At 44.1% G+C, this 25,339-nt stretch overlaps 1 protein-coding gene across 1 annotated transcript in view; it reads right to left on the minus strand.

Moving 5' to 3' along the window:
- The window catches only part of LOC119171908 (uncharacterized), a 167,224-nt gene that overhangs the window by 62,347 nt on the left and 79,538 nt on the right, over window positions 1–25,339 (minus strand). The window contains exons 18-25 of the mRNA XM_075893030.1: window positions 23,193–23,252; window positions 19,629–19,908; window positions 14,180–14,446; window positions 13,130–13,218; window positions 6,883–6,958; window positions 5,260–5,542; window positions 2,921–3,039; window positions 1,557–1,618 (exon numbers count right to left, since the gene is read on the minus strand). Of these exons, the coding sequence (XP_075749145.1) occupies window positions 1,557–1,618; window positions 2,921–3,039; window positions 5,260–5,542; window positions 6,883–6,958; window positions 13,130–13,218; window positions 14,180–14,446; window positions 19,629–19,908; window positions 23,193–23,252 (1,236 nt within the window). The remainder of the gene's footprint in view (window positions 1–1,556; window positions 1,619–2,920; window positions 3,040–5,259; window positions 5,543–6,882; window positions 6,959–13,129; window positions 13,219–14,179; window positions 14,447–19,628; window positions 19,909–23,192; window positions 23,253–25,339) is intronic.

A 25,339-nucleotide genomic window follows, 5' to 3' on the forward strand; every position in this document is an offset into this window, starting at 1 on the left:
GTACAGTTGCGTAATAATGGTTCCCAAAGAGTGAGCTGCCAACCTCATTTCTATAACATTGCAATTTGTTGCTATCGCATTCACTGCTTCACCCTTGTGGTGAACAGACTTTTTTTTTGTCATATGGCGACAGCACGGATTGTTCTAACGTCGTTGCAGATGTGTCAAAGCACTTCTTTATTAGTGACTGATCTCACTACTCAATTTATATTTGCACTGGCTAGGCATCAAGTTCAGTTGATTTCTTTATAGAGATGCGCGACGAGCGCTCGCATATGTGCGAGAAACATGTAGCACCACATTGCGCTAGATGCGTTATACGTAGATATTTAGGCTTAACTTTACGATAGGCATACAAAAGAACGTTGAGCAGCGCAATTAGGAGGCATCAACTTCTTTGCGAAATATCGAACAAATTGTTTTACGGCCAATTTGCTTGAATAGGCCGTTCATAGCGCGCAGTGCTGATACCTGCAGCCAATTGCCCACAGTGGCTACGTTAAGGTATGCGAAGTTAACTCGTGAACGAGGGGGGAAAATAATAAAAAGACGTTACGCGATATCGCGGGTTCCGTAACAAACAAGACAGGCTACCAATGGCACAATTAACTTTCACTAACAGAAAAACACAGCGGCACCGATACTTCAGTTACGCTGAATATAATGACAAAAAGCACATTGCTGGAATGGAGCAAGTAGAGGGCATCGGCAGCATTATGGAAAGACGCTAGTTGCGTTTGTTACGACCAATATTTTTAGGCCAGAAACGGTCCAATGTAAACAGGTAAACCAGTAAACTCAGCCGCAGTAGGCGCAAGCTGTACTTGAATGTGCGCAGCAAGGTGCAGGGATAGGGAATTGTAGCAAAATGGCACAATTGAAACTGTTGGATCACCCCTGTGAATTGTGCACATTGCAATAGGATCTTTGAATAAGTATATTAAACATTCCCATTATTTTGCCTATCTCGTTCACCTATGAATTTAAATTGTTCATTAGTACCTGTGAAAGCTGTGCAGTGTTCATGCATTTTCCACACTGGAGCACACTGACAGGCATTCTCTACATTAGCCTACATGACAAATGAGCACAGGAATCTGCTGAATCTAGCAGTTGACAAGTGACTGGGCCTGACCGTTACTGAGCCTCACATTGATTTGTTGGTTCAAGAGACTTCAATTGCAAGACAGAGAACAAATTTTTCATATACTATTGATTTTGAACTTTTTGCATGTGAAGGTAGCGTTAGCCAAACTAAAAATGCATGAAAGCTGTGGGGGCGAGAGGGCGGATCCCTGAGATTAACATGCTCGAGAACCCCTCGGCTAGAAGAAAGAGCCCCTGAATGAAAACATCTAATGTAAATTGCTCCTATCCTCTCCTGCGCTTTCCTTTGACACCCGGTGCTGCGATTGGCCAAATGCCATCACATGCCCATTGGATGCTTTTTCTTTTCTTTGTCTTTCTTCTCCTAGGGCTCGACCTCCAAAGTGGTGCCCAACATTATGAGCAATACGATTAGCATAGAAAAATAGCAAAATGAAAATAAAACTCACTCTGAATAGTCCGGCTTCTTCTTCTTTAACATCAGTACTATTTTTGCAATCTGCAGTTCCGTCTGAAGCAAAAAAAACATTACATTGCATTAATGGCATTCTTGAATTTCATACACGACACACAAGAAGAGAACAGCTTCAGTTTTTTAGGCATTAAAATTTAGAGGAAAAAAAAAAACTTGAACGAATATAGTGGGCAACTGCAGTGTTAGTCTCGGTAAGACTTTTAGGATTGAAAGAGCACTGAAAGCCTGAACAGAAAAAGAGAAGAGTCTTTACAGAAAAATGTTCTGCAAGTGCCAAACTTTGTGCTGAAGCTACCATGCGCAATACACAGAACATGTCACAGGCATTTTGGTGATGATGCTGCTATAAGCAAAAAGAATGAGATTCTCCAGGCTTCTTTCCAACAAGACAAACAATTGTGGTGAATGACATTTCCCTCAAAACACCAGTGTCTAAACATGCAGGGCCATGCTTTACCCTGCGGTGAGATTTGGGAAGCCAGCAAAAACCCAGACAGCAAATTTTCACACGAATGTGAAAGCATGCAGATTTTTCGATTTCACAAAACTTTTTGCTTTATCTTTTGTGATGACAAACAATTGTGGTGAATGACATTTCCCTCAAAACACCAGTGTCTAAACATGCAGGGCCATGCTTTGCCCTGCGGTGAGATTTGGAAAGCCAGCAGAAACCCAGACAGCAAATTTTCACACGAATGTGAAAGCATGCAGATTTTTCGATTTCACAAAACTTTTTGCTTTATCTTTTGTGATGGTCATTAGAGGCAATAGTGCATCTGCCTTCTGCACTTCTTGAACCATTCTACATAAACAGACGACGACCGTTCGTGGGACCCCTCAGAAAAGTCAACTTCATGATTCTGCATTTAGGTCATCTCCGATTATAGGTCCACTCCCGAACTTTGGAAGGCCATTTTATGAAAAAAAAAAAAAAAAAAGACTTATAATCTTCAACATATGGTAGTAGTTGCTAATAATGTAGATAGCATAAATTACTACATTTCTTGGCTTATTAGTAACGTAGCATATGTTTAACCCAAAGTAGTGGTGCCATAGTGGATCAATTTCAGACGACTTTGTGAGGGCCAAGTAAGTAGATATGTCACAAGAAGTTTCCATGCCTTGTTTAGCAGAGTTGTAGACAGTTTACCTGTGCAGAGTTGCAATGAGATAACTCCGCACAGCTCAAAGTAAGCTCGTCGAGAGAGAAAAAAAGTGCCTATAGCTTGGCATGAGCCAAAGTGAAAAATGAACAAGTTTTCAGATTTCCCTCAGATGTGAAACACCACGAAGGTAAACCCGCCCTCTCGCTAGCCCATCAAAAGCATGGCAGATGACCTTGCTCTTGGTCGGGGATCCTCCATGGCTGGACCACATGGACTCGACATCCGAGGACGCGCCAGCCTGCTCCATGCGCCAGTAGAGGTCGTAGAACTCCGGCACCCGAGGCCGCTCTGCTGAAAGAAATTTTATAGAACAGCTACAACATCAAATTTTCCAGCGTTCAGTCTGCCTTGTATGTCAGATGTACGTGTTTGACAGCAACTATTCAGGCACATTTGGAGAGTTTGTGATTAGTCATCACAATAACATTAGTCCAGTCTACTAAACTAGATGCACATGAACATGTATGTATGGAGCGTTTTGCAAAGCAAATATTAATCCCCGGTTCGTGCCACTTTTGTCGCGCAAATGAGTGGAATTCTCGGCACAAATTGAACGCCATTCTTGTTATGCCTACAAATCTTTTCACAGGAGACGAAAAAAAAAAAAAATATTGCTATGTTGGGCAAAGCCAGACAACGCTGCCTCGGCAGTGTGAGTTTTATGGAGTCGCGCCTACTAAGCGCAGCGTAGAGAGGACTATGGTGGCGCCCCGGGGGCAGCTTGTGAAAAAGGTTTATACAAAAGCAAAATCCGACAGAAGCAACGCTCAATGAAGAAGTACAGCTCATATTCCTATACGTGCAACAGGAAGCTTTAAAGAGCATTAGGCCTAACGAGTTGCTACAACTGTAAACCAAAGTATGCCCGAAAAGCAGCCACGAGGACACAGTTCTTTGAATTGCCCTACCCCGCTCACTGCACGAAGCAGCTCAGCACAGTCCCAGCTTTATGTTGAGCCACAACACTAGAAAGCCTGGAACCCCCTCTTGTAGAGCTAAGGGACAGACCCATTTACAGCAGTTGAGCGAATAGCAAAAATGTCTGCGCAAGGCGAATTGAAGTATTAAATTTGAGTGCAAATCAACATATTTTATGAATAGCTGTCGAATATTTTTCAAATGCTTCTAGGTTAACAAAGCGCTGGCGGGGTGGTGTTTCGTAGTTGTGTTATCAAGAATAAGGCAATGCAGAGGCCGAATTGTACTTCTGTACCCAATTTTGTGCAACCAAAGTGTTTCCAACAACATTTTACAAGTGAAAGGCACTGATGTTATTTGCTCAGCCTATCCCCCTCTTAGAACTTTCGTGGAAGCCCAAATTATTTGGCGAACAAGGGCATGGTCCCTTCAAGATCAGACTTTCTCATACCTTATAGACGTTAATGTATAAAAACATAAGTTTGGATCCCGAAAGTCATCGTCCGACTTTTTTCAGATTTTCCACACGAGAACCTTCCGGCCATGGATTCTGCGACGTTACACCAACAACATCCACAGATTGCATGCATACCACCCCACAGCATACAGAGACATATGCCCGTGGTATGAAAGCACACCGATGCTCTACCGCATCACGTGGGAAAGTACGGCACACATCGAAGAACAGGAAGGGGACAACAGCAGAGAGATGTGGGAGGCAATGCTGTCAAGCCCGGCCCTTGAGGACCAGCGGAGGCTGGTCAGGAGGGCTGAAAGGATGGCAAGAGCCAGCGGTGCCTTGGAATAGAGGCCCAACCATGCGGCGTTGCCCCGTTTTAGTGGCAACGAAGTCTTTTTCGCAAATGAAGTTTTGTTATTCTGGCCCAAAACTACATTAATCAAAGCCCCCACTTCGAACACACAGGTTCAATGCAGCGCTTTTGTGAAATGATCCGCTTACAGTCATAACCGAGCCTTGAAACTTGCTTTGCCACAATACCAAAATTTAATGCGGTGAAGTATATAAAAATATGAAGAGGCCATTGTAATGGCACAGCGCATCTCAAATGTCGGAACCAGCATTTTTTTATGTTAATACATTTGCAATTAAAGCAGAATCTAAAAGGCAGCTTTGCCACCGTGCAAAAGTGCGATGGGCTTAAGCATATAAAATAATCTGAAAGGGCCACTGCCAATCTGACGATTGTATTTGTCTGAGAGGTTTGAGTAATTATAGTGTGAATTGAATCAAATAGCAAACACTATTAGAAAAATATTCGAAAGTTTGCATATTCGCGCACCCCTACTATCTACATAAAAACTGGCCACCCACAAAGATATCCGACACCCTCAATTCAAGCTTGCCTATGCACTATGGGCTATGTACTTTGATCTCTAAGACTACAATTATGCAACTCGCCATAGAGATGTGCAACTCAAAAACAAAGGGCTCAACCTGCTAACAAGTATAAAAAACCATTGCCTAGCTGTAGTGGTGTAGCCATTATTTTTCCTTTTTTTGTGGTGTGTGTGTGCACGTGCACATTTGCATATGTTCTCAGGAAGACTTTTGTCCCCTGAAATGAGACGCACCTGGCCTCTTGACCTTGTGGTCAACTGAGGGTGCCTGCTTGGGCCTCGGCTCAATGGAAAGTGCGTGTAGCTCCTCTTCGAGCTCTATGCAAGCGGGTGGAGATCTCCGAGGGAGCATAGGGGCTGGCTGTTGCTGTCGCCGGTCTTGCTCTCTTTCGTCTTCGGCCTGGCCAATCTCTGGGGCTGCTTCCTCGGGCTCCTCATTTGCCTTTTGTTCTTCCTCTTCTTCGCCCACCTGCACCTTTTCCTCAGAGCTGCTGCTGCTCCTTGACTTCTGGTTCACCTGCACACGAGCACAACTCATCAATGATTGATGTTCTGCATTTGACGACATGGTGGGAAAGACAACATAACAAAACACTCGAGAGGTTCCAAATACGATAACGAAAGACTAGGTACAATGAGGCTATAGCGAGCAGGCAGTAAGAAAAATGCAAGCACAGCACCGACAACTTGAACACTCTTAACCTTAAGGGGACCTGCAACAGTTTTCCAAGTAACCATGGAATGGATTCACCAGAGGAGCTTATAGCCTCACGAATTCACCGCCAAAAATATTTTAGGATCTGTCCAGTACAAGCGGAGTTACAAGGATTCTCTCTTCTGTCGTCCCGACGAAGTGTAGGAAGCTAAGCAGGGAGGGATGGCACAAGGGAAGAAAACACTTCAAGCGTGCCTCGTGACCTTGAGCACCTTATTGTTCCTCAAATGCACGGCCTTCCAGTGTGATCGTACACACAAAGGTAAACAAGTCGCAGCCTCCTGTAGCTGTCCCAGTAACAACCAAGCATGCCATGCTCAATTGACCTGCGAATGATTTTTGAGCCTGTAGCATCATCTGTCGAGAGAAAAAGCGATTTGTCGCTGACTGAGAACAAATGGTCAGTTCCAGGCCGCAAGCTGCACTATAGTATTTGGCTCGTGTGTTCTTGGGAGTCGTGATTGCCCATCGGCAGCCTTTATTGCAAAAAATGTTTAAATGTACAATTTTGCTATTTCAACAACAGTCCAGGAGATGTTTTTAGTTAACTCTATTTCAACAAAAACATCTGATCCTGAAATGAGCAAACACCTCATAATTCAAACATAGCTAGCCGTCTAACACGCATTTAAAACCAATGGTGACAGCAACCCGCCACTCAAAAAGCTGCAGTGTTGTGTCTATGGGGTGCTTAGCACTGGATGTATTGGAAGAACCATTGTAGTCAGTCCTATCGGACTCAGACACACGTTCGAATAATTTGGGAAAGGCTAATTTCAGGATTGAAATAACACTTTTGTCTCATGTGTAACAGGCAAGATTTCCTAACAAGGTCAAACTAACCTGGGGTGCTATCGCGGAGCAATGCCTTCGATGCCCTCTATGCTTTCCACTACTGATCAATGGCCCTATTGATAAGCAGACGATTGGTGAGCAAGAGTGAAAAGCATAACACAAGGGGCGCTGTTGCTCCATGATTAAAAGTACATTTACCTTTAAAATGAATTGCTGATTATTCCTCACAAAAGCATCGTTTCACCAAGCTCCGCACTCTTCAACTTTCTTAAGAGTTTCCCTTGACATCTCACACTGTTAAGAAGATTCATTCGTGCACACGCAAGGATGAAGAAACAGCCACTAACCTCATGCTGCATTGTTGGCCCAAGTGATTCGTTCTGCAGCGTCTCATATCTGAGATGAAGCTCCTGCATCTTACGGCTGCAACAAAGAGTTCCAAAACACACCAACACACAATTCTAGGAATTCACAATCTGCTGACACTAGCAAAAAAATGTCATGAAATAGAATCACACATTCCCTTTCTTCCCGCAGCATCGAGCGAACTGAATATTTTTGTTTTCGCAAGTGCATGCTCAGGTGGCATCCAGCCTGCCTAATATAAAAACACCAGGCCTGTGCGGAAAGTGCAGCACAGTCACAGCGAAAGCTAGAAGAGCAGCCTTTCAGAGCGCCTTCTAAACACTCATTGGGTAACTGCTGCAAGCACACAAGCTTGATACCCACTACAGCATTAATAATAAAAAATTTTAGTTTATTAGTAGGCCGGCATTCCCTATGCTATTTTTCGTGATTCTCAGAAGCATGGTATACGCAAAACATTTGCCAGGAATTTCGTGCCAATTGCTCATGCAGCAGCTGACGACGATGAGAAATTATGCCTGAAGTAGGTGTGCGCTACAGTTAATAGTAGAACAAGAACAAGCTTTTGTAATGGGTTGGAGCATTGACGGCCCACTCGTTATGCTACTCGCATTGTGCAACGACTGGGTGTTCTTTCCTTGTTTTAAAACGCTTTGTAAGTCGTATTACCGCGATTGCTTTGCCGACAGCAAGCCTGCCTAAGGCAAGTTTACCAACAAGTCACTAACACCGGCGTAGCTCAGTGGTAGACTACTGGGCTGGCCCCCAGCAGACCCGGGTTCGAATCCCACAGTGTCATTGGTACTAGGGTTTTCTTATTTCCTGCGACAAAGGTTATGGACACCGGCGGAGGTGGCGCTGCGAGAGACCTGAGTTGTGATCTAACAGCTTTCGCTGTAATACGCTGTTGCAAGACAATGGTATGCAATAAACAACATTTGCTCGAATGTTAGTAAAATGATTGATATCACAACTCTACTTTGCAACTGCTGCAATTTTCGGCGGCGAATGAATGTTTCATGCATGCCATTGTCTTGCAGCAGGGTATATATCGGGCAGACTGGATGCTGCCTGAATAAGCGCTTGAGAGAGCACTACAACGCGCACCAGGTTTGCACTTGTCTGCCCATTGCCAAATGTGTGCTTGCGCACCAGAATTTTCACACACACCTGTTTCGTACGTCCATCATGGCACGAATATTAGAGACATTGCTGAAGCCCCTTTTTAGATTCGAAGCAGCTCTTCGACTCGTGTGTAACAGCGTATGTATGCACATCCTTATGAACGCGCAGAAACGCGTGCCCCTCGTCACAGGTGTTGGCACGGTGCCAAGTACCGTATAAACTGGAACATAAGTCGATATTTCCAATAAAAGAACGAGCTAAAGTTGCCCCTCGTCTGATTTATTGGGTGTCTATCCGACAGTGCGCTACTGTCTGGCAACATGTGGCTTGCATGTGCATGAGAAGCCGGACACGGCTATATCCGCATCCAAATCTAATAAGTTGTTTTTTCCTTCTCTCTTGTCTGTTTTTTTTTGCGTTCGTGATTTGCCTCCGATCTGTCCCAAGTTTTCCCTCTGCTTGACAGTGGGTTTTATTTTTAGTATCTTTTTTTCGTTCACTAAATACGAGTAGCGGTACGAAAAGGCGGTACTCAGCTGCGTTTAAACTAGAGGTTGTTGAGTTTGCAGAAGCAAATAAGAACATGGCAGCTCGGCGCCACTTGGGTGTATCAGAAAAAAGCCTGCGCTATTGGAGGGTGCAGAAAGGAAAGCTGAAGATGTGCAATCCTCGGAAAATGTAATTTGGTGGGCGAAGTGCGGTTCATCCACAGCTGGAGGATAGGCTAGGCAACTTTGTGTGGGAAGTTCACGCATGCTCGCTGCCAAAGACCGTAGATACCATTCGCAAGAAGGCTGTGTAACTCGCTCGAGAAGCTGGGCTCACTAGAGAAGAGTTTCATGCACCAAACTCTTGGGTGCGTCGATGCATGAGATGCAAAGAATTTTCTTTCCGGTGGCGCACATTTATCTGTCAGAAGTTTCCAGACGAGTTCAAGGACAAGCTTATAAACTTTTAGGGCTTCGTGAACAGACTTCAAGAGCAAAACAACTACATGGTGGGGCAGATTGACAGTGCTGATGAGACCCCCAAGTGGTTTGACATGCTTTCAACGACCATGATCCTGCAGCGTGGCGCCAAGGATATGAAGCTGTTGTCCACTGGCAACGAGCACTCGCGCTTCACCATCATGCCGCAATGCATGGCAGATGGTAGAAAGCTTCCGCTCTTCATCATTTTCAAACGCAAGACAATGTTGAAGAAAGTGTTCCCAATCGGTGTTGTCGTTCGCGTTAACGGGGATACATGGACGAGGCCATAATGCTCGAATGGATAGAGTAGTTTGGAACCATCGGCCAGGTGCACTGCTCCGTCTTTGCAGCGTGCTGGTGATAGATGCATTTTGTGGTCATTAACTGACACTGTGAAGCGTGCAGTGGGCGATAGAAAAACTGACCTCACCATGATACCAGGTGGTATGACGTCCACCCTCCAACTGATTGATTGATATGTGAGGTTTAACGTCCCAAAACCACCATTTGATTATGAGAGACGCCGTAGTGGAGGGCTCCAGAAATTTTGAACACCTGGGGTTCTTTAACGTGCACCCAAATCTGAGTACACGGGCCTACAACATTTCCGCCTCCATCGGAAATGCAGCCGCCACAGCCGGGATTCGAACCCGCAACCTGCGGGTCAGCAGCCGAGTACCCTAGCCTAGACCACCGTGGCGGGGCCCCTCCAACGGCTACTAGACCACCGTGGCGGGGCCCCTCCAACTGCTCGAGGTTGTGCTAAACAAGCCGTTCAAGGAACGAGTGCGGCTGGAGTACCAAAAGTGGATGTCCAGCGACAACCCAAAGACACCGACAGGCTGCCTACAGAGGCCTCCGCTTGCGACTGTTTGTGGCTGGGTGCTTTCCGTCTGGTGTTCCTTGCCAGATTCCATGGTGGAAAATGCTTTTAAGAAATTTTCCATCAGCAACTCGCTGTACGGCACGGAAGACAACGCACTGTGGCAGGCGGCCAGCTACAAACTCTCATCTTCAGAAGACAGTGGTGCTTCGTCTGATGAATAGGAACAGTTGTGATAGTGGTTGAGGGGAGCTCCGACGATCGGGGGTGCGATGCGCCCAATTCGCGAATAAACCTCGTTTGGCAGTTCTGGGTTGTTTTCCTTTTTTTCATTTTCGGTAACCTGAACTTGGGGTGTCGACCTGTATTCCCACTCGACCTATAGTCCAGTTTATACGGTAGCTCAGGCCACAGCTGCATATAAACATCACTCTCCCTCACCCGTAGCATGCTCACCACAACGCGCACACCTGCAGGCTACTCCGCCCGCTCGCAACACCTCTCGCTTCGCCCTCTCCACCACCTGCAACGCTCGACCGATTGACAAGTGGAAACACTCTTTCTGCTCATTTATCTGCAACGAAACTTACATGAAACCCAACCTACCACCTGCCATGTCTTTGCATTTCAAACAAACGCTTACTCGAGTAGATGCTACACTGGGTTTTGCTTCAAACCATTCTTCCAGCACCCGCGTCGACGCCCGTTTTAACGGGTCAACGCCGTGCACATCACTGCTGCTTCGCATCTTATTAGGGTTACCTTCGGGGAGATAGTCGTAATTTTTTTTTATAGAACACTGATGTTTGCGTCTTTTCGCACTCTATAGCGCTTTTAGATTGCATGGTTGCATTTCTGGACAGCAGCTGACTTCAAATGACTCTTCCTCGTGTAACCCTCTTTCCTCACGTGTTTTATTATATATATATATTTCTTCTACGAATAAACCAGTTTCAGTCTGCGCTTGTTTGTGAGCCATTTTACTTTGTTTGCACTGCCAAGTTGTCATAATGAATCTACACCAATCATGTCCATCAATTTTTCTGAACTGCATGTGTTAATTTCAGATCCCCCCCCTCCCCTTTCACTACCAGCAGCAGAGGACTCATAACTTTCACTAGTCCACAAGAGGTCTCCAAAACATCCATCTCCAAGAACCACTGCTTTATACGATGCCGGGGAGCATTATAGGCAAATTAAAAAATAATTTTAGACTATGTAAAACAAATTTTCTGACAGGTGCCGATCAAATTTAGGAGCTGAATCTGGCCAGATCTGACACGAGCGTAACAAATGCAAGCAAAATGAGTTTTTCATAGAAAGACGGGAAAAAGAACACCACTGGTTGGACTTGCAGGGGATGATGCAAGATAACATGGCTTCAGAGATGAGGGGGCAAACAAACACCTGCGGCATGCCTCAACCTGTATTTTGTAGTACCTACAAAAATCAGGTGCAAGTTGGCTGGCGCAATATGTGCTCTTTACAGAAAGGATTCGTCTAAAAAACTTTCCTGCGCCAGAACTACCATTAACAGAACTGAATAAATAAGCATTCAGGGCTTTTCCAAATACTGTAGAATCTCTACAATACAAATTCGAAGGGAGTCTGCAAAATATTCGTATCATCCAGAATTCGTATGAACCAAGAAGAAGTTAAAGTTGATAATGAAGATGAACAATAACGTTATTGGCAACTACTTCTTACTGAAAAATGTCCACGATGTTCTTGTGAACTTCCTCGCCTTCACTGTCTCTCAATAATGTGCTGCGGTTCCCTCACTCATGCTGCTGGCGCAACACGTTCACACTTGACATCAAAGAGAGCGAAAGCGGCGAAGCTCACTATAAATTCACTCGCATTGCCGCTTAAGACTATTAACCTTGCCGCAAAGTCGACCAAAAAAAAAATCAGTCCTGGAGATTTCGCACTGGATAATTCAAGCGAAAACGCCACAGCAGCCGGAAAACCATATCAGCGTAAGTCGAAAATGCTCAAATTTGTTCTGCCCCTCGAACATGCCACCATCGCTGCATGAGAATTCATTCCATTTGGCACATTTTCTGAGCATTAAAGTTCGTACAGAGTTCTAGTTATGCATGGAAAGCATTGAAGAGAAACAGTTTAGACCTTTACAAACGTGGTTTCGATAGATACGCGAGCAGAAACGAAACAAGCAGACGCAGTGGCAGAGACGGATTCAGCTGGCAGTGCAAAAGTGAGACACAATGGGGCATGCAGATTCGCTGCTGCTGCACCTTCTATATCGGTGTTCTCAGCGATCGCAATTAAAACAAGGCTCTCAATGAACGTGTCTTTGTCAAGGCCATAAGCTTTGACGTGCAGCACAGGTAGTTCGCAATAGCCCTGACGTGATCCAATGCCGACGCCTTTGCCACGATGTTTAATTTGTGGCTGGTTGTTTACATGACTTGGTTTGGGAGCCAGAGCAGCCGGTGTAGCCAACGATGCGACACAAAAAGGCAATCTGCTATCGCGTGGCTGGAAAACTGGTCTCAAAACTGTTTTATATAATGCAGTGGCAGATCCAGAGGCGGCTGTAGAGGCGATCGCCCACCCCCCTTCCCATAGCCTGTCAACACCCCCTCCCCCTCTCTTCAGTGCTTGCCATTCATCTGCTATCACCAACTAAAACAAATGAGCGGGACCACACTGGGAGCACACATTAACAGTATTTATGCCATTACAGGGTTTTCTTGCTAGTAAAAACAAAAAGTAATGACCACGCCCCCCTCCCCCTTTCCTGTGTTAATTCAAGCGACCGCCCCCGCTAAAATGGGCGGCTGCATCCACCACTGATATAATATAGTCCATCCAAAGCAACCTTAAATTTCATATCACGAAATTCGCATCAACCGTAATTGTATCATTTGAGATTCAACTACACGTTCAGCCCAAACAAACTGGAATTGTGCTTCGATTGTAAAGTCCAACTGCGGTGTTACAGCGATTAATGAGCTCGGCCGTGGGTTAGATTCAGACAATGGAGGTTGTAGTAAAAAACAAAAACAACAAGGAAAGAACAGAAGAAACGGAGAAAGGGCTATTTTGTTTCATCCTCGTCATTTTCGTGCTTTTTTTTCACTATGCATTTGTACCCACTCGCCAATGCCAACAATAGCGGTTGCATTTCAATGAAGGCCAAATGCTAGACGCCCTGGTACCAAGCTTTAGATGCATGTTAAAGAATCCCAGATGATTCATATTTCCGGAGCCTCCCACTACCTGAACCTCATAATTGAACTGTTGCGCCTTGTTTCAGCCCTGGCCAAGACCCCAAAAACTTACACGTGCTCTTCCTGGATACATGCCAGCCTCTCCTGGAGTTCAAAAATTTTGGCATCTCGTTTTCTCAGCTGTAGCTCCAGCTCAGTAATCTGCAAATTAAGAAAATGCAGCTCTAACCACGACAAGAACGTTGCCATAACAGGAGAGTCAAGGGCATGCTAAATTTTTAATCATCTTTTTGCTCAGTTTCAAGGCTGCAATGGCAGCAGCACATGCTGCTTCTCAAGCGACTTCCAGTCACTTCAATTATCATTCTGCAACACCGAAGCAAAAAGGTTGTATTTTCAAGTTGTACTGGTTAAGAAAAACTTTCCCCTTTCAGGTAAAAGGAAGGCACTTAAAGTCAATGACTAATTCAATATGTGTGTAGCTAGGAATAAAATTTAAAATATTTGGCCACTCACAGGAAAAAAAGTTGTAAAAATCAGTTATTCGCTGAAGCTTTCGTTCCTTGCAATTGCTACTACGTTACAAAACTCAGGAGGCACCCAGCACCTGTGTTTCTAGATAGTGCAAGGGCCTATAACCTTATTTCTGAACCTGCTGCATACTACACTAATTCACCTGGTTCCATGAAAAAAAAAATGAATGTCATTCCTATCCTAGAAACGCACTCACTAATTCTCTAGCACCCGTACAAAATGTCTATTTTTTAAATAATCTAAAAGTCTGTTCACTCACATCATTTCCACGGAACTTACCCTCCCAGCCTGCTTAAGAAACCCCTTTAAGACATGTTTTTGCAGAAACGACTGCCGGCATTGCCGAAGCCATAAACTATTGCAGAACGAATCGAGGCCGAATTACAAAAACTGCACATCAGATACAGTTCCACAACTTACAATGACCATCGACAAACCTACAATCCCGTAATTCCCAACATCCAATGAAGTCTGAACTACTTCTGTGAAGACTGCTTTTCCAAAAGTGATTTTGAAAAAAAAATAGATTAATAGAAGTCATCACTTTCAATGTTCAGTTCCCTAAAAGACCCTGCATCCATTCCAGCCCGCAATCTGTGCAATACCCTTGCCAGCTCAAGCCACCCACCTGGTCAAGCTCTGATCCTTCAGTCTGGGACTCTGCGTTGTGTGTTGGCTGTACCACCTGTGTGCCTAGTGACTGGCGATACGGCAGCAAGGGTGTTTGGGTACTGTCATCTTTGCAGCCAAGTTTCTTCCCCTTCTCATCGTCTTCCTCCTCATCCTCTCCTTCAATGGCAGACAGGTACGAAGTGCTGCAGGGCGAGCTGGTACGCACACTCTGGGCACCACTGTCGCTATCCACCGGGGAGTCACTCTGGCACCCAGCAGCATTCTGCGAAGCAGATGATCAAGCTTTTTACTGCTGCTCCTGTTGCACAAGTGTTCAACTGATGCGACATTTATTTAGATTATTAATGACAACCGTACCAGTCTGTTCGTTGCACCTATTTAAGAAAAATATACAAGCACCACCTCCTGAACTGTGCACGACTGCCATTCATTTGTGCGAGTCATGCCAGGTGTTTCCTGCCACCATACATACATTTTCCTTTCTAATGTAAGTACTAAGCAAACTAATAATGAAGTTTCCCTAAGCACTTATGTCAGAATATGTACCAACGTTTGCTAGCAATTTGAAGTTTTCCAACTGGAAACCAGCGACACGACTATGCAACTAAAGGTCCAGTAGACGAATACCGTAAAATTGAGAGCCGCCCCTTCTGCGAATAAAAAATTACCGGGCAAAGTGGAGAGGATCATTTTTCCGGAACGACCAAAATTTCAAGACGGCAGTAGCAAAATTTTGTTGCAAAAAAAAAACAGTGCATGTGGGCTTTAAAAAGTCTTCTTGTTAGTGGCACAGTGGGTTACAATGATGGCATGAAACAATGGCAGTGTGGAAGCATGGCAAGGAAGCACGTCAGATAGGCCAACGTAACAGCTATAAGCAACAAACACTGGTCTTGGAGACTAAAACTTTGCCTATTTCATCATGGTACCACCTTAGTACACAGACATCAAGGGTCGCACCTTTGCTTGCAGGACCCTGTAAATTGTCAGGTTCATTGAGATTGAGCACCTTTATACACTTAGTTCGGTGGGCAACCTTTATGCAGGGCTGATATCAATGACTAATTTCAGGTTCAGGTGCTTTGCATGGGTGCATCGTATGATCGGGGTGCCAAGTTAGGGGCGGGCTTTCATAGAAAAGAGTGTAAACTTGGAATTGGCAATTTTGGAGGTGGTGATTGCCCCGAATGTCCCTTTATGTAAGTCTTTCTTGATCATTTACTAGCACAAGAGCCTACTCATGTAAAGGGACCTTATTGAAGAATAAGGATAGAGTAAGTGCATATTTGGTGGGCATCTTAAATTCTTGAACGGCAACTTGCCACTGTCACTGCTCACCACTAAAGAAAAATCTGCAAACAATGTATTCTGATATTTCTAGCATGTGAAACGAAAATGTGGAAAATCGGGAGCCCTTCCCTAATCGAGGAAAAGGGGGTAAGAGGCCTAGGCATGGGTATACTTGACATACTGCTTTTCTTTTTCCGTAAAGGCCTCCACCTAAACGCTGTTTTTTTGCTGAATCAGCATGGAGTCTCATGATGTAGAATGGGCCAACGAAAATACGATCACACGATCATAGAAACATGGGTTAGAAATTGTTTTCTTGAAGTCGATATACTCTTCACATTTGGACTTCCTGGTATCGACTTTACACTTTGTCCAGAGGATCACTTTAGATCATAACATGAAATATTTTAATTGCAAATGAGTTATGCGGAATCCTGCAAGGTGACAGAAGGGTTAAAGGGCCCTTTAACCATCGGTCAAAATGTGGTGGGCAAGTTATGCATGAACTACAGTGAACATGTCTCCACGAGAATTTTTCGAAACTGCGCCATAACGCACGTTTGATGATCCGAACCCGGCAATCACTCCTTTTGGTTTTTTTCTTCACCACGCTCTACTGGTCACCTCTCCCAAAGCCACTTTGGCCTCCTTGCAAAGAGTCCCTCCCAGGCTCGAGAGACATAATACTAGACACGTGCTGTTCGAAACACCGTCCTATTTCAGCTGGCACGACTATGCCAACTCCGTGCTTGTTTGCTGACCGCTGTTGTCTTGCTGACCCGTGCTTTTGCACACACACATTGAAAGGATTGCCGACATGATAAATCTGTATGGCGACACGCAGTGTCATAGCACGTCCGCGCAAAATTAGACGCCGTTTCTTCTGCAACGCGACTAACAACAAACGAAGAGTGCGGGCGGGTGCGTGCAGACTAACCAGAATACGTAAATTTGCGCATGACCAATCGCAGCATGACTTGCGCTACGCATCACAGATTCAACTTCTCGATGCGAAACGGAGGTCAGAAAGACCTACAGAAGAGGTGGGGAAAGGGGGGGTGGTCTGTGGCGTGCCTGCAGCTCATAGCATTGCCACGTGCGGCATAGGTCGTGACGATAATCTTCCCACAATGAGAGTGGTTACCCTAAATGTTTGAAAAAATGTAAGATTGTTTAGGGGCTCTCTTAGGAAATTTCAATGAAGCAACATAGCGAATTACTGCTCCCAAATTATTTTTTATAGTTAGAAATGCATTATTGTGCTTTAGAGTACACAATGAGCAAGCATGGGTGGTAGCCTAATATTATAGGCACTTATTTTGGGTCATGGGGACCCAGGTTTTGAACCCCAGCCTTGCAAAGAAAATTTATTTGATTAAAATTTGGTGCACACTAGCTGCGTGATTGAGCAGGATTTTTTTTTTGACATCACTATCATAAGCTACACAAGTCAGTCAATAAAAGCTTCACTTAGAAACTTCATAACTGAGGGGGTTTAACAACCCCCAACCACGACTACGAGAGATGCCAATACATAGTGTAGGGCTCCGAAAATTTCAACCACCTGGGGTTCTTTACATGCATCTAAATTTAAGCACACGGGCCTCAAGCATTTTCTCTAATAAACATGCAGCCGTATTTGATCCCAAACACCTATGGGTCAGCCAGGGAGAAAAGCAACCACTAAACCAGCGCGGCAGGTGCTTTAAAACGTGAGGGGACTTTCAGAAGATACAGTGTTGGGTAATATGAAAAATATCTCCAGAAAGAATGCTTGATTCATTCGGTTTGGTGATGCCATTACAGCGCTCATTTTTCCACATATCCTATTCCACCAACACGGACTAATCAGAACCAAAGACTTAGTTTGCTGCAGCGCTGTGGCTGCACAGCCTAAACATAAAAGTTTAAGGCAGTATTGGTTCTGTTTGTACTTTATAAATAGAAAGATAATGCATACGAGGCAAAAGAGTTACTTTTTTCATCCCTTGCTTGTAACAACACAAGCAAGTGGGAACTGTTTCTTCAATTTCTATAAAGCCACAAAAATAGTTTCATACCGAAAATGTGGCAAAATCACCGTACAAATCACAGCTACAACACACAGAAAAGTAAAAATCCTGCGATATTGCTCGTAAAGGTCACAAGGACAAGCAATGGGCACCACGCATGGGCACTGCATCTCGCTTCGCAGCAACGTGTGCTCGAGAATTATGTTGAATTTGCTCTTCTGTGCTAGGGACACATGAAACTGAGTATAGAGTTTCTGAATGCATTTCGAACAGTCTGGCAAACAAAACAAGAAACTATGCATTTTCAGTAAACATGCTTTTTTCTTTTGATGATCAAAATCTGAAGCAATGACAATTGTTAGGGTGAACATTTCAAAACCACAATATGATTACGATAAAATTCGTACTGGAGGGCTTTAGAAATTTTGATCACACTGGGTTCTTTAATGTGCACCTAGACGTAATCTCAAGCATATTCTTTAAAGTATTACAGTACACTGTAAAGGTGTAAAGACATAAGAACAAGGAAAACTGACAACTGCAAGGTTGCACTGTAATTGCCTCCTCTAGATTGTTCAGGCAAATTATTTGTTGGCCGCCAGCCCACTCCACTCTATTTTGCAACAGACGGAGGCTTTCCTGCGTTTGTGCTACTGTTGGTATTTCGTGAGGTTGTTGGTCTAGTGGCTCATCTTCCTCTAAGGGCCTCGAAGCAAGTCTACTATTTCGGCCGGCTAGTCGACCAGGACTTTGCCACCTTCCCCCGTATCAGCAAAGGGAGCTTGTCCTCCCCGTTGCATTAGCACCGAACAGCACTGTATTTCGTCCTTTGCTTTGTTTACGTCTTGATGAGGTTCCTCATGATGTAATGTACATGAACTTCGGCAACAGTTTGTAAAATAATGCCCCCTCATTCAAATTGTAAATGTTTCCATCTTCATACTGCTAAAGTAGGGCACTCAGCTGATGCTTGCGCCATCCGTCTACGACGACGCTGCCCACGGCTTCACTTCCCCAACAACAGACTTTGAAGGCACTCAGTGCCGTTTCATTAAATGTTCAAGCCAGCCCTTGCTGGACTTCAAATCTTGCTCTCCCATTTAGACGACTAGGGCTTCGGCTTTTGTAGTCAACGCAGGCCCATTTAAAGAAGGTTTGTACTTTTAGCGTTCTTCAACCATTCGAGAAGCGCTCTTTTTACTTCAGGATACATACAATGATGTTTCGCTTCTGTTTGGCTGAGGAACTCTTCTCGAAGCCTTCCAGCATGACATTCTTATTCTTTAAAACCGTTGATAATAGTGATGCTGGTATTCCGAATTGTCTTGAGATTCCAGAGTTCTGCCGGCCTCCTCCTTCCGCCTCCCGTATCAGTTGTACTTTCCACTCCAATGTCAGACACATCCGTGCAGGCATCACCAGTGCCATTTTCACTCGATCACTACACCCCCACCATGCGCACGCACAACATCACAGGTTCACACAGACCTCGCCCTAAACACGCGCATGTACGTCTTCCTAACACGGATGGAAATAAACCAGGGGCCAGGGAGCACGCCAAGCCTCCATGCTGGTCACGTGAAACAACCGCTTAGGCGCTACCAGCGACGTAGGGGTAAGCAGCCAGCTAGAGTGCCTCGATACACTTGTCCGCCTCCGAGTCATCGAGGCACTCTTCAGCTAGCATGTTGGCGAGCGCCTCCATTCCCAGGTAGGGCGTAGAGAGGGAGGTTTAAATCCACGCCGCTGGAACTCGCGCCATTTGCATCAGTCGGCACTGGCGTGCTTTAGCCTGGCGACGCTAGCACAAACATCGCTCGCTCAGCGCAAGAAAGGCCACTCGGCTCGGTGGCGGTCGCTTGCTCGCGGCACTGAATGCAAATTCGCAACTTGTTACTTTGCTCTAAGCAGAGCAAGCTATCGACATGCTCAGAGTAATCGGGTCTAAAATACACATATTGGGGCCAAGACTGCGTGACACTTCGATAAAAGCGATCATTTAAATAAAGCCACTTCGTTGTAACGAGGGTTTACTCTACAGTGTATGTACAGGTGTGGCATGCACAGGAAGCTCCCCTTGAAATATCAGACTGGAATTCGGACAACTTCAGAAGCATGATATCAAGCAACTTCTAACTGCACCTTGGCACCGACTGCCAGTGTGGAGAGTCCGTTGCAAAGATCGGCCGCGGGGGAGGTGTAGTAGCAATCATCATCGCCCTCATCATCGTCGTCAGGGTCTACATAGTAGATGAACGAAAGTAGGTCCTCATCCTTGCGTTTGAATCCTGGGTGCCCATCCAAGAAGTCTGTCAAAGTGTTGTATGCAGCCAAAACCCCGCGAGCTTGCTCAGGTTGCAGTGCTTTCAGCAGGTCCTCCTCCTGGGATGGGCCATTCTCCAGCAAGACTGCTTGCAGGTGGCTGCACAAAGCAGTAACAATAGTTGATATGCAAAGCCAATGTGGTACAGTATAATGGGAAAGCAGGCAAATTAGAAATCGCACATTACATCAGACAGTGCAGAGACCATCGACAGACCCAAAAAGGTGCAAAGGTCTTGGTCACTTTCACACTAAGCTGATCCCAACGCCACTGCTTGCATAGGTGTTATACGAGAAACGTGCAGCCTACCTGGTGCAACATTCCACAGCACCCATGTGTCGCCAGCGTCGCAAGTCGCCACTTAGGCTTTCACTAGCATGCTATGAATATTCTGTGCATCTGCTATGCCCGCGTTGTATGCGAGGACATCCGCGCGAAGGGGACATGGATAATAAACGGCAGTGGGGAATTGTTTTGGGGCCTCAAAAGAAAAGACAAATTATACGGAGTCAATCGTATTTTCGATGCAACAGAGCATGGGCATGCGATGGTGTTTCGAAAGGGAGATTTATGCAGTCAACCTGCGTAAGTCTGGAAGCATAGCCCACTACCATTCATGTTTGAAGGCATTCTTTTTTTATTCAGCCCGTTTATGCTGAGTAAACGATGGCATTTGTGTGTGAAACGTGTTAGACAACCTATTGTGACGGCTGCAAGTAATACATACAATTGCTGAACTTCACGTGATGCATTTAGTAATGTGTGGCAGTTCTGCGAAGTTTTCTGTGCAGTAGATATGCTTTAGCTGTCACGTAGTGCAGCCTCACTTGTGCACGTGGTGCTATTAAGAAAGAGAGGTTGAGGAAAGGAAAAGACGCAACTTCTGCAGCCCTAAATTGGAGCACAGCTCAGCGCCTGTAGGGGCGGGGTGAGGGTATTAAATATGTGGACTAGATAGAAGAAGAGAAAAGGCGTCCATGACTGAGGACGTGTGTCCCCAAGGAAGCGAAGAACCCCCTTGAAGAGTGGTGCCACGCAGGAAACAGGAGGTCCGTCTGTGTAGCCGCGGGCAGACCAAGGCGACAGAGTGCCATGGTCTGCGAGCAAGAGTACAAGGAGACAAATTTTTAAATTCCTGCAGTCCACAACACATTTTGCAAAGCATGCAGGGATTCTGCCTTGCAGTTTCTGTCCATGAACTGCACCACTAGACAAACTGCAATACAGCAGAAAAGTAGCATGTGAGGGAGAATTGTTCGATCTATCAATGGCTTTCCCCTTACGAACGGTAGACTGCAAAAGCAAGGAAACATTGACTGCTGACACTCTGTTCCGCTAGCACTGTACAAATATTTCATTTCTTTTATTTACCACATCACAGAGTAGAAGGCATGGGAAGAAAAAGCTCAGCAGAGCTTGACTAGGTTTCAAAGCCTGTTAGTCCAAGTCCTGCAGTTACAGTACAGACATTTTCTAAACACACACACACACACACACACACACACACACACACACACACACATGCGCGCACATGCGCGCACACACACACACACAAAATACAAACATTCATTACATACGGTATGCCAAGTCATCAATGCATGAAACAAAATAAGCCCTCAAATTATTTCATCAAGAACACTCCATGTCATACATCGATCAATGTGACATTCTGTCCTCAACCTTTCAAACAGGAAAGCGTCATTCTTAACATTTGGTCCATAAACTGAAAAAGGCTAGTTCAGCTGTTTAGTTAAGACTTACATTATTTCATATTTATGTCGAAGAACTAGGCACAATTTACACAGACTAAAGGCTTTTAGAATACGCAGCAACAGTTCGGAATCGCTGTGCAGGAGGATAAACTCTAGGCAAGTCATAAATAAGGCATGAAATTTTCTTTTGCTGAAGATATACCCTTTCTAAACTTGCGAGCGTAGTAGTGCCTCATAAGAGCTGGCTAAATTAACCTGTGACAAAAGCAGATTTGATAAGCAACAGTTTGATTTTTGGCAGAAAGGACATGATTATTACAGTTTAAAAGAACAATGAAGCATGACGCAGCTAAGCATACATTATTGACATGAACATCCCACAGCAACTTTTCAGTGAACCAAACAGCAAAGGTTTTTAAAGCTGACAATTTCTATGTTTCGGATCCATAGCTTAAAGAGGCTCTTTGGAGCACGTTCGCACAAATTATGCACTCCAGCAGGTTCAACTTCATGGTGCAGTTTGGCGTAAGTGCCACAGTGATTGTAGTACCTTCCAACCGGCGCCCTCCTTGCCATGGCCTTAGAAAGAAAAATCAATGAATTCCAATACACCGAACTACAGTTAAACCTCGTTATAATAACACGGGCTGTAGCAAAATAATGGATATAATGAGCGAAATGTTATTCCCCTTGAAAGTTCGCACAGAAACCAATGTATTCAATACCTTGTTTCAACGAGGTAACATTTGCCTGTTATGGGATATGAGGAAGAAATTTTTTTAGGAAATAAAAATTTGAGCCAATGTAACGACAGCGCACAATGCAACATTGAAAAAATGCACAACGCGACTATACTGTATTCAGCAGTTCAAAACTCCCACCCCACATACTCCAGCAATGCATGCTTACAAAGCTGACAGCGCGCACAGTTTCTGAAGAAGAGAGCATTGCACGTGCACTGCTGTTCTGAAGTCTGTTTAAAACGCCAGCAGTGTATTTTGAAATGCAATAAACGGGTGCATGAATTTTGTTTTTTATTTGTGAAATGCAGTTGTTTTGTTGCGTGCTACCTTGGGGGGGTATGTTGCGTAACACATTGGGGCGAGACGCTATTTCACCCACTATTCGTTTTGGGCAATTACAAAGCATAACATTTGCAGTAAATGCCAGCTGCAGCTATAACAATATATTGGTTATCCAAGAAAATTGTGGCAACCCTCCAATTTCGTTGTAACGAGGTTGTACTGGATCTTGCCATCACTTTTGTATCGGATGTGTCCAGTCTATTCAACAACTACCAATAAATATTTCAAATATACCAAGCACTAGCAATGGGTGGTTTGCAAGTCACTCGAAAAAGTGACAAACGCATTTTAAAGAGTGGCGCAAGCAAACTTTAACATTGTGCCAAGAGAAGCAGATCATGCAGATGAAAGTTAGAAAAGCTACTGCTTCACCACAATGTGTTGCTCGAAAATTCACAAAAAGACTAACAAGAGACTGGCTTCTGTGACAGTCATTACACGCATTTTTAAGTGATGAATCTGAACCAACTCGACCAGTTTTCAATAGTGCTATATGTGATTTCACCATTATTGCACACAGCTAATGTTATTAAAAATTAAAACGAAGCACACATTTAAAGAATATGAACGAGACTGACCAGCTCACCTTACGATATCAGCGGCATCATCGTCAATTAGAGGTAGGGGTTCTGGTATTTGATCCACACTGCAAAAACAGAAAAGAAGAAATTTCAAGAAATCAATTTTTATACCTCTTTCAATAAGTGTTTGAGGCGATGTTTAGTACAAAAAATATTTCACATTAAGCTCGTAGGCTGCTATTCATATAGGTAGAGTTCGTTTTCTAGCTTTTCTTTTAAGAACAATGCATTAGCTCAACTTTGTACCACCACTTGAGGGCAGCTACAGAAAACTACAATGAGGGGGATTGGCACATAGGCAAGCACACTCTTGGCAGCATATTAAAGAAAGAACAAATGCAAGTTCACTTTCTCAAAAATTGGTCAAGTAACTATGCCAATTGTTTTATGAAAACAACATAGTTGGCAAAAATGGAAGATTTCTGCCAAATTTGAAAAAATCAGAGTAGCAGTGAGCATGAAATCTATGCTCCCTGACTTACTCCTGCGTGGAAATAGCCACGCTTGGCTAATATGTTTAGTTTCGTCCATTTCATTTCTGCTGGGCTTGCATTAAGGACTGCGCTCCTCTAAAGGATTATTGGTGCGCCATATTTCTTGAAAACATACAAAGGACAAGCAACAGTAGTATAAACTATCAAATATTTCTTTCAACTACACCTATATTTCAAAATCGCTGCTCTGACCATTATTTTGTTTGGCTGTGCACAAATAAGAACTATCGGTTTAACATGGCTTCAGTGCATGAATCGCAAGCAAAAGAGAAAACTTTAAAATGGCATTTACTCTGACTTCACAACTAAACCAATCTTTATGTACAATAAATTAGGTGAAAAGCTGCACTTAAAAAATGAGCTTCCCCAAGAAACGCGTTACTGAACTTGTACATCTTAACGAGCATGAAGCAACAATCTCGCAAGGCAGAGACTCGAAAAAAAAAACAAGAGATTCCCATGTCCAGTTTCCACTTCCCCTTATGCTTCCTTGTCTTTTCCTTGTGCAAGTGTTGTGAAGATGTATACTATTAAAAGTTTCAGTTGCAAATAACTAGCGCACATTTTTTTGTTGAATTGTTGAGCAACATCGTAACGATGCGGCATAGAGCTGCAGATCAATGTGTACCTTAGCTTTGGTTTATATGTTTTGCCTTATGCATGAAAAAAATGATGCTGATTCAACTGAAATTAACTGTGGCCTAGTGCTCAGAAAACTGTCGTCTCTCTCATCACATCATGAAGTTTCTTAAAATTAACGAGAGGGAACTCTGGTGCTGCAATCGTTCAGCAACCATGAAAATGATGGGCAGTACACAGATTTGCCTAGCCTTCATACCTGCATGTGGCAAATCGCACTTGTGGCTTCATTTATTGCAGTGTACCGGTTGTGCTTCGAAGTGAAGAACTAACCCTTTTGAAATTCATGAGCCGATTTGAAATGATAAGGCTAAAGAAATAACGTGGTGAAGGGCAACTGCTGAACATTTTCCGATTTTTTGTTCCGTAAGAAAACAGCTCGAAGTCGCATACACAGAGCCAGAAGTACAAAGATTAGACAAATCCCTGCACTAATCACAATACCCATGCTCGCTGAAGCGCCGTGCGTTACAGCTCCCATAGACACTACCGCCAGAGTTCCCTCTAGTGTATATTAAGGAAACTATGCATCACACCAGACAAAGTAGAAAAAAAGCATCACTACTATTGCAAAGCAGGAAAGCACCTACAGCCCTACTGGTTCACCTAAAAACATTAATTTTCTCAGCGAATAGGCTTGCATGGTGCTCAACAATCTATTCAACTTGCATTAAGTTAACTGCGACATAAGCGTGTACTCACCAAATAGAAGTGGTTCCATTCTCGCGATCTCCTAGGATGTTCAGTTCATATTCCTTCCGACAATTCGAAGAACCCAAGACCCACCTCGTGAAAATTCTTAACTAATTACCCAACACACAGAAATGTTCAAACACACACATTTATATTAATTGTTAGCAAGAGGGGAAAAGAGTGTTCTTTTGCGGCTGTCATAATTACACATTACTTGTCAGCTATTGCTTGTTATACTTAGACAAAAGTATGTGTGTATAAAAGGAACATGAAATACAAGGCATTTACAAAACAGCCTAAATCTAACACAACCTGCCAATTTGCAA

Source organism: Rhipicephalus microplus, chromosome 4 (genome assembly GCF_043290135.1).
Source record: "Rhipicephalus microplus isolate Deutch F79 chromosome 4, USDA_Rmic, whole genome shotgun sequence".
NCBI classification, from domain to species: domain Eukaryota; kingdom Metazoa; phylum Arthropoda; class Arachnida; order Ixodida; family Ixodidae; genus Rhipicephalus; species Rhipicephalus microplus.